This window comes from Cryptomeria japonica, chromosome 5, assembly GCF_030272615.1.
Source record: "Cryptomeria japonica chromosome 5, Sugi_1.0, whole genome shotgun sequence".
NCBI lineage: Eukaryota > Viridiplantae > Streptophyta > Pinopsida > Cupressales > Cupressaceae > Cryptomeria > Cryptomeria japonica.
In genome coordinates this window covers 750,606,750-750,618,805 of record NC_081409.1, presented here as the reverse complement: position 1 = coordinate 750,618,805, position 12,056 = coordinate 750,606,750, and the positions used below count along the sequence as shown (strand labels likewise).

Sequence of the window (12,056 nt, the reverse complement as noted above, 5' to 3'; positions counted from 1 at the left end):
GAAATATTCTACAAAATTTAGTCCATTTGGGCTATGAATTCTTTATTCTCAAAAGACTCTTCATCAATTATTGCAAAATTTTCTCCCAGCAAATCTTTTGCATAATCAAGAAGGCTTTGATCATACTCATCTTCAAAAATTTCTTTACTATTTCCATAGTATTGATCAAGCATCCATTCACTAGGATTTATTTCAGGAAGAATAGATTGATACACTATATTCATTGTTCTTTCTTCATCTTCAATCATTCTTGTTAGATTATCTCCCTTATCCTCTTCTTCTGTTGTTATGATATTTTGAGAATGAATTCTTTGATCACAAGCTATTTCAAAAGGCATTTCTTGAGAATGATTATAATTTAACTCACTAGCCTCATTTGAAACTATTTCTTCATAAATATATTTTGAAGAACTTGCTTCATTATGCTCAAAACATATTGAGTCTTTACATTCTACCGGTTCAAGGCTTCTTTCTACTAGCACCTTCTTATCTATAGCATCTTTAGTCTTTTCTGAAATAAGCTTCTTACTATCCATAGGTAGAAGAATTTTGTTTGACATATCTTCTTGAGAGATATTTATCTTTTCCAAGATTCTCTTAGCCCTTGTAAGATGAAAATCTTCTTCTTTTTGCAAAATACTAATTTTTTATTTAATCATCCATTTATTTATTTAATTTTCAATTAAATATTTTTCTTTATTAAGTTCTTCTATCTTTTTCAAGTACTTTCCTTTTTGGATTCTTTTGGCTAATGTGTTTTGTTTATATCTGTAGGATTTCCTATTCATCTCTTTCTAGTTCCCATTCCACTTATTCAAGAACTTCTTTTAGAATCTTTATATAATCCTCTACACATTTATTATATTTTCAATTTGTAATCTTTCTTTTCTTTTTACAAAGACCATTAACATAATTTTTCTCACAAGTCTTTCCTTCTTTCCTATCTTTTTGAAATTCCAAATTAAATTTCATCTATCTAATATTGCTTTTTTTCACAAACTTTCTCTTCCTTACATCATTCAAGATTCCATTTCTATTTGTAACTAATTCCTTTTCATTCATTACAACATTCTTATCTTTTGAACTATTATGAAAATATGCAATTCCAAACATCCTAGTATTTAAACTCTTACGACTTCCCATTTCTTAAAATATAGAAAGCTTTTAGATCTTACTCAGAATTTCCATATGTAATTGTTGCTACAATTTATTGGCTTACAGTTGTCCTTCACAATGCAAACCTGGCTTGAATAATGGGTCTTACTTTTGTCGGGTCCATAGTTACTTGCAAGACTTACCCTCAACCTTTCAGACTTCAATCTCTCTTAATATTTTTCAAAATGACACAATGGTAAGAGACAAATAAAGAAAATGCTGGAATAAATACTAAAAAATATTTCTATTATAGACACAAGATGTTGAATTTGGGACCAAGCAGTAGTTTCACAATTTAGAGGAGTCTTGGATCCTGAAAGTGGTGATGGTAAATCGACAGTAAGACCAAATTTAATAAATTCTCTTAATGATAAATATATTTGTTCTTCTTTTTGTTTGTTACTTGAGATAAAAGGAATAGATTTACAACTTGAATTAATTTATACCACTATTGGAGGTAGATGCATATATCATCTACTAAATACTTTTTTCCCTCCATCATTTTTTTCATCAGGAGTGTCTTACCTAGAAGGGAATAATAGGTTGTTAGATTATGGTAGACACATTGATTTTGAAGGCTTTCAAGTTTATTTTCCTGTTATAGAAAAGATTATTCAAGATATTTAAGGGCCACGATTTCAAGATTTAGACACAGCCCCTCATCATGTGTTGTCTATAACTCCCAAGATCTAAAGGTGTTCATTCTTGAATAGCCACTAAATAATGATTCTTGTAAAAGTATTTTTAGAGGAAGTCATTCTAGGGCTCAAAATTTGGGTAATATTCCAAGTTCCATAAACAAGCCATATATTTATTATAATCCTAAAGAAGCATGTACCTCATGTACATACTATCTTCTGAAATGACAACTATCTTCCAGAAAATATTTAAATCCTTATCCTTCTAGGACTTCTATGGAAACACTCTTTGATTTGAGCAATAATCCTAAGCTCATGGATTCTTTGGAAAGACAAGTGATTCTAAAGCTTGCATTGACCCCAAAAGGAAAAGAACCTGAGCAAGATAGAAAGGGAGTAAGGGTTAAAATAAGTAAGATGCCGAAAAAGGCAGTCATGATTAGGGAATCTCTTCCAAGAGCGCAAGATGCTAAGAGAACAATATTTCAAATAAACATTGAGATAAAGGGAGAAGAGCTCACTACTTATGAACTAGGTAGATTTCCAACTCTTGAGTCATTCACCATTCTTAATTAAGACTCAAAAATTTGGGGTAGATATGAGTCAAGGTTGCATACAAAAACTAGTCAACCACAAAAAAACCCAAGGTTCAAAGAAATTGGCTTCATCATTGGAATATATAAGCTCAAGAAAATATTGATGATATAGCTCTTGATGTCTTTAGCAATTTACAAATTTCTGAAAGCAATTCATGTTCAAATTAATGCTATGTACACAAAGGTTTCTTCAATAACCCATATCCAGCAAAGAATAGAACAAGACATATCTAAAAAAAAAGAATTGGTTGATGTAGTCTCTAAAAAACTAGACACGATTAGTTCCTATGTCAAAAAGATCGAGGTAACTCATAATAAATATGATAGTTCTTTAGAAGAGGATAAAAAGAAACCTCTAAGGAAACCTCCAAGAAAGGTTATCATATAGATAACAAAAGGACTTTCTGATGATGTTGGACCTGAAAAGATTTGTAGATCTCATAGAACAAAGGAACAAACTAGTGTTGCAGTGTAATTATATTGGTTACAAGAAAATGGGATAACTAAAAAAATTAGTAAACCTATGTATGTTGAACAAGATAAAGATTCTGAAACAGATTTTATTCAAGAAATGATAGTAGAAATAGACATAACCGATGAAGATACTTCAAATCTAGCATCAGAAAAAGAACCAATCATCATGCTCCCATTAAAGGAAGAAGAAGAATATGGTTTTGATGAAAGCATGGGAGAAAATAATGCACCAAGTCCTCTCACCTAGAATACCCATCCTAAACAACTAAGGCCACAAGCTAAAAACAAGTATATCTTGAATATTGATGAATTAATTGATCCTTATGATGCTATTAATGTATGATGTGATTCTTTAGAGAATTCATTTGATACTAGAACTTCCTAGATAAAATCCCAAAAGGTAGCCTATGCAGTAAGATTATTCTCAGAAAAATTAAGAGATTAGTTGGAAGGATTACTAGATGAAGGACGTGCAGATGCTATAGGTTATCAAACTAAATATTTTGAGTAAGCTCTTGTTAAAGATCTAAATCATAGAAAACAAGATATAATGATTACTAGGTTTCCATAATTAAAATTTAAAAATGATTCATCAATTTTGTATAGCCACCAAAAATAAGGCTAGGAAAACTACAAGAATATTATATACTTGGGAATTAAGGAATTTAATCTTGCTCCATAGATATAATTTGGTTCTGAAAAGTACTTGTTTCAAGCTCTCCTACACAATAACAAATGAACTAAAAGACATCATCTAAACTCTTTGCCTTATCAACTAGGAAGTTGGGCATAAGACTATGTGATGAACAAAAAAGGTTTTCAAGTCCAAAATTTCACATTTGTTAAGCTCAAAAATGTTATAGAAAATAAGCTACAAAACCATTGTCTCCTAAATCAATTAGCTAGAATGATACCGAGTTTAATTCTACATGTAATCTTAAGGAATACTACAGTAAGCCCCCAAATAAGGATTTCAAGGAATTTCTTTAGTTAAATAATTTAAAAGGAAATGTTCTTGTAAAAAGATTAAGAAGAAATCTAAATTTGCTCCTAACTCATACTATACTAGTGAGATGAAATATTTTTCTAATTGCTAGAGAAAATTTAGAGTTTCTCCAATCAAAAGAAATCAGTTTAAAAGAAAAGGATAATATATCTCCACTATATATGCTTAGATGGAAAACTACATCAGAAAAGGCTTGAAAATGGGTTAAATGTTTTGTTTGTAATGGGCCTCATTATGCAACAAATTGGAAAAGGAAAATAAATGCAACAACAAAAGTATATATAATATTTCAACAACAAAACATAGAATGGGATTTTATTCTAGGATTTCAGGGATTTATTGAGGAAAATGATTATTTTGAACTCTTTCTTATAGGATTAGAAACTTATAATATGGTAAAAGAAAGAGGAAAATAAAAACTAGTATATTATGAAGAAAACTCTTTTGATAAAGAAAAGGAAGATTATTTAGTCAGCTTCCTAAGAGAAAAGTTGAGCAAACTTAGAAGAGATATGATATAGAAAAAAGTAGAGATCCTTACAAAGAAACTAAATATAGAGAAGAGAGAAGGTCTGCATGAAGAAGACATTTCAAGAAATTAAATGATCTTAAATAAGAAATGAAACATATAAATGAGGAATTATTAGCATATGTAAAGAAAATAGCTGGTTACAAGATTCCATCATCGCAACGAGAATACCAGAATAAGCAAAAGACTACTACCAATAAATTTGATTGGCTTGATTATGGTAAAGATTTAGATTCATAAGGAGAATTGGATTCAAAGAAGAGAACTGAATTAAAAAATATGAATAATGACCAAATTGTTGTCCTCAAAAAACTAGATCTAATAACAAATAAAGTGGAAGAGTCAACTAGGATGGTTAAGGAACAAAAGAAACAAATAGGAACTCTCAATCAATCTTTGGGGGAAAGTAGAGATGTTTTATCCAAGGTTGAGATAAATAAAAACTACACAAAACTTGAAGAATGGGAAGAAGAAAAATCTTTAGCCATTACATTATTAGAAAATAATACTCTATACATTAGAATTTTTGTATTCTTTGAAGGATACAAGCCTATTTAATTCTATGCATTCAATGTGTTGGATTTTGCCAAGATCAAGAAGTCATTGAAATGTACAAGATAGAGACATAATATGGGACAAGAATAAACTGTATTCTCATTAATAGAAAATGATCAATGATTGTTCAATAGTTTCATACAATGTAGATGAGCCTGCTTATATAGGCAAGGCTAGGGATATGTATGAGCACACAAACATGACATGTGGCTCAATAAGAAACAAGGGTAGGTAGGAAATAGGTGTGGGTAGGTAGGAGAAATAATATAATATTCCACATGAGGTGGATCACCCACCGAAGGTGGAATTATCACTCCACAATAAGTGGATATGATAGTGTAATAACAAGATCAACACCAAAAGAGGTGGAATTTCTCCTACACACACTATCCCAATGTGGCACAAACACCCAAGTGTCTCATATCCAAACTACTATGAAATGCATTATCCTAAGTAAACTTAAGTAAGTGTAATAATATCCATGATGAATAATTATTTACACCAACACCCCCCCTTAAGTGCAACTTAGGGGAATGCACTTAAGTCTACAATGCAACTAAGCAATGCAAGATGGGTCCCGGCTACTAGGCCATGTTAGGTACCCATGCACAAATGCAAATGCATGCAAACCAATGCAATGAAATCTCTCACAAAGTGGGGAAAGAGAGAAAAACCCAATGGGAAAAAACCCTCCCCCAAAAAAGAGATGAAAGCTATACAAGAGAACTCTCATAGAAGAATGTGAGGAACAAAACCCCATGTGAGGAAATAGTCCCCCCCATACGAGAGAAGAAGAGAAGTCAAACTGTGATCATCCCTCAATGAAGAATCTGCACCAATGATAGAAGCTCGATGTATGAAGAAACTGCTCCACGAACGTCGAACAACATTCCTCCCTTTAGGAAGAAACAAAACCAAAGGTGTATCCATGAAGTCTCCCCAATCATGAAGAGAAGATGTATGAAGAAAACTCATGATGAAAGGAATCTCTGAAAACTGCTCAAGTGTCCCCATGTCGATGCTGAAAGATACCCCTTCCAAAGATGGTAAACTGTGCCATACTGCTGAAAAAGGAACTCCAACATCTAGTGGAGATGGATGTAGAACAATGTCCAAAGACTCATGTGTCTCCTCAAAGAATAAAGAGACCTCCTCCAACTGCTGTACATAAGTATCCACAATCATGTCAACCTCGAAAGAATGATCATGTAGAGAATGAACAAGAGGGTCAGAGTGTGCCCTCGCAACAATCGAAGAAGGATCATCTTCATCAAAGAGAAGATGTATGTCATCAATGATGTCTCCCAAATCTGCAATGTAGGATTCCACAAACAAACCTGCAATATCTGTCATGTAATCATCCCATGAATCTGAAGCTGGAAGACAATGTATATCCTGCTGCACTGAATCACATGTAGGCAAAACTGTCGCACTATCTGCATCATCAGGTGCAATAGGTGATGTGATATCAATATGAGAAGATGAAGTACAAGAATCAAGAACTGGGTTACATGTGAGAATCCCCAAATTCAAGTGTCCAAAGTTCTCCTCAAAATCTGAACCATCACAATAAGTGTGATCATCATGTGTAGAATCATCAAATGTGAAATCATCATCAACAAAATCTGAAAAGGAGTATAACCGAGATGCATGATCAACCACCCCAGTTGCAATAATAGCTCTAGTCTCCATGTCTCTAATAAAAACTGAGTCAGGTGTGAACTCCACAACTCTCTTAGTTGGGCCATGTGTGATTTGATAGATAGAAAGGAGATTATTTGTCAAGTGGGGTACACACAACACATCATTGAAGGAGTTATCCCCAATATCAATAGATCCTTTCCCAATCACATCCATGTATGTATGATTGCCCATCAAAATCTGTGGCATGGTGCAAGGCTCAAATGTAGAGAACATAGACTGTGAAGATGCCATATGATGAGAAGACCCTGAATCTAGAAGCCATCTCTCTGAAGTATGATTTGTTGTAGCACATAGAGCTTGTCCTTTTCTTGTTCCAAAAGAGTGAGTCTTTCCACTTGTAGAAGCCATGAATGCTTGCCCTTTTCCTTTTGAATGTGAGGAAGTGGAAGTGGATGAATCATCCTTCTTGTAGACTTTAGGCAAATCAATGTTATGCTTTTTGATGATATGTGTAAGCTCATCAATCTTCTTAGTATGGCAACGATGTTCCTCATGACCAATCTTTTTACAATAAGCACAAGTAGGTCTCTCTCTCTTTGGTGAATTATCTTTCTTGGAAGAAGATGAATCTCCTTGTTGTGGAGAAGATGATGCTTTTTCCTTAGGCTTTGATTGCCATTTCTTCTTGTTTAAGTTGTCCTTTCCTTGATTTCCTTTGTTTCCTTGATTTGCCACTAATGCTTGAGACTTAGAAGAAGCCTTAAGAATGCCCATGCTTATCAACTTAGTTTGTTCCATCATCAACATTTCATTGAAAGCATCAAATGTAGGCATTTTGTAGCTTGAACCCATTGTCATTCTATGAGTTTGGAAACTAGAAACAAATGCTGCATATTCTTGTGGAAGCTTCCCTATCAAGTTGAATATCAATTGAGTATCCTTCTTATCAATGCCACAATCTTTGAGTTGTGCCCTCAACTCATTTGCCTTAGTGACATAATCTTGTATAGTATCAAAGTTCTTGGGATCTAACATGGTGAGATCACTATCAATTTGATATCCCCTAATCTCATCAACTTGACCATACAAGTCTTGAAACTTTTGCCAAGCATCCTTGATTAGAGTGCATTTCTCAATATGAAAAATGAGATCCTTTGATACATACTTTTTTAAGGTACCAATTGCCATGATATTTTTAGTGAGCCAATCTAAGTGACCAACTGGATCAGCCTTAGGATCAGCTGGAGCAACAATAGTTCCATCAATGTAATGAGTGAGTCCTTTTTCCATAAGTTTACTCCATGCATCAATTTTCCAAGTAGCATAGTTATGTGGAGTTAAGAGAGGAAACTTAGAAGAACTCATAGCAGCAAAAAAAAAAAGAACACAAGAGCACAAAAGCACAAGAGACACCCCCCAAATTCAATCAATCAAAGTACCCCCCCAAAAGTGATGATTTTGGCACTTTATACTTAGTGCGGTTACAATGAGCCACTTGCAAAACAAGGCAAAGTGGACTTATGATGCAAATTTTACAACTTCTCAAATGAGATACAAGAGACTTCAATCAATAGTGCAATGAATCTAACTGAGATTCAAGCAAATATGCAAGTACCAAAAGAGCCAAAAATGGCCTAAATCTGAAAGTACAATTTCTACTTACAATGACATCAATCTGATAGCATCATGTGAAAGTAGACAAAAAAATACGCACTTTCAAAAAAAACGGCACCTGAAAAGGAGGTCGGATGACCCCAAATGAAGCCTCTGAAGTTGCAAAAACTGGGATTACTCAGGGACAGTCACCAAGAACTGCATTTTCTGAAAAATCCGTGCATCAAAATCAAAAAATTCTTTCACCACTGCGGAGAGCACGAAATTCTAGCCCATTTCAAAAAAAATTGCACCCAAAAAGGAGCAAAAATGAGCAAGTTATGGCCATTTGAAGTTGAACTGCAAAATCAAAAATGCAAATGAGAGGGGGTCAAAAAATTTCCAAACCCTGCTGATGTGGCGCTGACGTCAGCAAAACACTAGGTTAAATTTGACGGCCGTATGACCGTCGCCAAAACTTCGCTGCCTTGCTGACTGGGCGTCCGTACCGTACGGACGGATTACGTGGACAGCTGACTGGATATTCCGTACTGTACGGATGATGATGTGGTAGAGGTGACTGAGCTGCTGGCATGGCAGTCCGTACGATTGACGCGTCGTACGGTTTTCGGCTGACTGTGCTGACGTGGGATCCGGGTGGCGGTCTGCGTGGCGGTTCCCGGAGACCGAGGGTTGGAGCGGCGTCGGTGACGTGGCGGAGCCCGGCAGCGGAGCTGTAGTTGCCGGGCGGAAGGAAGCCGGAGCCGGGGTGGGCGGAGGCGGCCGGAGTCCGAAGCGACGCTGCGGGGGAGGTGCCGGCGGCCGCAGCGGAGGAGGCGGCGTAGATAGTGACGCGGAGGGCCGCTCGCAGGTGGAGATGCCGGGAGCGGTCGGGAGGTGGTGCTGAAGGAGGGAGCTCGGGCGGAGCTGCGGAGACCTTCGGGGAGGCGCGCACTGCGGCGGAGGAGATGGACGTGGTGCCGGAAGGAGCAAGGACGGCAGCGGCGCTGCTGGGGAGGCGCCGACGGAAGGCACGGAGCGAGGCAGCCGCTGACAGACAGGTACGAGGTACTCTGTGGTACGGGCGCTGGCGTACCTACAGAAACCTGCGGATGACAGGTACGATGAGCACAGGGGGGGGGTCTGCGGACCCCCCAAAAAATGATTTTTTTTTTTTACACTTTTGCTTTTCAAATTTTTTTTTGATTTTTTTGAAACAATTTTCAGAGAAATGAAATTTTTTATTTTTTGAAAAATATATATGTAATTCGAAAAATCCGTACGATAAGCAAAATTGGGGAAAAAATTTTTCCTCACCAAAATAGGCCAACTTTATAACCAAAATTCATGGAAATGGCCTTCCGGACGCAATGGAGAGGTCGGATCTGGTCTAGGACGCCTCCAAATGACGATGCTCCTCAGATCTGCCTCTTGACGTCACAATAATGCCTCTTCAAGATGAATCAATGAAGCTCCAATAGCTCTGATACCATGTTGGATTTTGCCAAGATCAAGAAGTCATTGAAATGTACAAGATAGAGACATAATATGGGACAAGAATAAACTGTATTCTCATTAATAGAAAATGATCAATGATTGTTCAATAGTTTCATACAATGTAGATGAGCCTGCTTATATAGGCAAGGCTAGGGATATGTATGAGCACACAAACATGACATGTGGCTCAATAAGAAACAAGGGTAGGTAGGAAATAGGTGTGGGTAGGTAGGAGAAATAATATAATATTCCACATGAGGTGGATCACCCACCGAAGGTGGAATTATCACTCCACAATAAGTGGATATGATAGTGTAATAACAAGATCAACACCAAAAGAGGTGGAATTTCTCCTACACACACTATCCCAATGTGGCACAAACACCCAAGTGTCTCATATCCAAACTACTATGAAATGCATTATCCTAAGTAAACTTAAGTAAGTGTAATAATATCCATGATGAATAATTATTTACACCAACACAATGACTTAGGATCAACATGATCTTTTATCAAAACAAAAGAAATTATAGAAAAGTTTGGGAACCCAAAACTAGAATTACCAAAAGGACATTCCATCACTGGAGAAGAATTGAAATAGGACAAGTATGCACAATATGTACATATCAAAATTCATGGCAAAGAATTTATTACAAATTTAATAGAATTTAGTGATATGGATAGTGATATTTTACTAGGATATTTGTTCTTGTTCAAATATGAACCTTTCATTCTTTGAAGAACACAAATCTCTTTACATCATAAAGCTGAAGAACTTAAAATTCTAATTTTGAAGGAAGTTACTTATAGATTGAAAGGATTAGTGAAATATTTTACAAAAGAATGGAAAAAAGAGGTTTTAGAAGATAGAAATGACAAAGAATTAGCTCAAATTAGATAAATCTTTTAGAAAGATTATTGTAGCATGAATCATCTAAAATTTTGGTTAGCAAAACAAGATGAATGTGAAATCAAGATAAGACCAAAATGCATATCTATTATACCCCATGATCCTACATATTTATTAAGTCCCAATGAAGTGGAATAAATAGATGACCATTTGAATGAGCTATTAGAAGGAAATTTAATAAAGGAAAGTAAAAATTCATTTGCATGTCTTGCATTTTTTGTAAACAAAAGAGATCAAAGAGAAAGAGGTAAAAAGAGGTTTTACATAAACAATAAACCTCTTAGTGACATTATCTTTCCATTTAATTATCACATACCATTCAACTTGGATTTAATTAGAAGAGTAGCAAATAAAAAGATTTTTTCAAATTTTGATTGTAAATCAAGATTTTGGAAAATCAAAGTCAAAGAAGAAGATAGGTATAAAATAGCATTCTCAGTACAACAAGGTTTATTTGAATGGAATTTTATGCCATTTGGTTTATGTACTACACCAACATACTTTCAAAAAGAATCGACCAATCTCTCAAGCACCTAAAAGAATTTTGTGATGTCTATATTGATGATATAATTATTTTTTCTGACAATGTTTCTGACCATATTGAGCATTTGAGAAAATTGTATATAGCCATAAAGAAAAATGGATTTTTCTTATCAGCAAAGAAAATGGTGATTGGTTAGACAAAAATAAATTTTCTTGGGTTACACTTAGATAAGGGAAAGAAAAACTCCAGTCCCATGTCCTTAAAATGATCTAGGAATTTCTAGATGTATTGATAGACAAAAGAAAAAATTCAAAGATTTACTGGTGTTTGAATTATGTGGCACCATCCTATAAAGAGATAGAAAAAGACAAGAAAAAGATTCAAGATCAACTCAAGGAACCATCTTCTGGATGGGATTCCTAGAATACAAAATCTATCCGAAAAATCAAGACTAAATGTCAAAGCCTAACCAGTATTCAAATTTCAGCCCTGAGTAATTCATTAATTTTATATACTATTTTTTTTGACATAGCATGGTCTGTTGTGTTGATATAGGAATTTATAAATAAAAGGATGGAGATTTGTGGCTATAGATCTGGAACATTTAGAGATAAAGAATCTTGATATCACATTTATGAAAAAGAGATTCTTGTTGTTAAAAAAGAAATTGAAAAATTAAAAATATTTCTCAAACTAGAGCACTTTATGGTGATAACAGATAGTCAAGCTATGAGGAGCCTCATGAAGAAGAAACCCAATAAAGATATAGCATAAGGGAGAATTATCGATGGTATTTTGAGTTTCTTGGATATGATTTTGATATTGAATGGATCAAAGCAGAAAATAACCCACTTGTAGATTCATTAACTAGAGAACTAGCAACAACCATTCAAATTTGAGTTGGTGATTCAATACCCCAATGGGAATTATTAGATGGGAGCATTATGGAACCTCCATTGCAAATACCAACACAGA

At 34.9% G+C, this 12,056-nt stretch overlaps 1 protein-coding gene across 1 annotated transcript in view; it reads right to left on the bottom strand.

Annotated features, from left to right (window-relative positions):
* Window positions 1-3,574: 3,574 nt before the first annotated feature.
* The window catches only part of LOC131876147 (uncharacterized), a 58,309-nt gene continuing 49,827 nt past the window's right edge, over window positions 3,575-12,056 (bottom strand). Inside the window, exons 2-3 of the mRNA XM_059220946.1 lie at window positions 8,700-9,286; window positions 3,575-3,584 (exon numbers count right to left, since the gene is read on the bottom strand). Of these exons, the coding sequence (XP_059076929.1) occupies window positions 3,575-3,584; window positions 8,700-9,286 (597 nt within the window). The remainder of the gene's footprint in view (window positions 3,585-8,699; window positions 9,287-12,056) is intronic.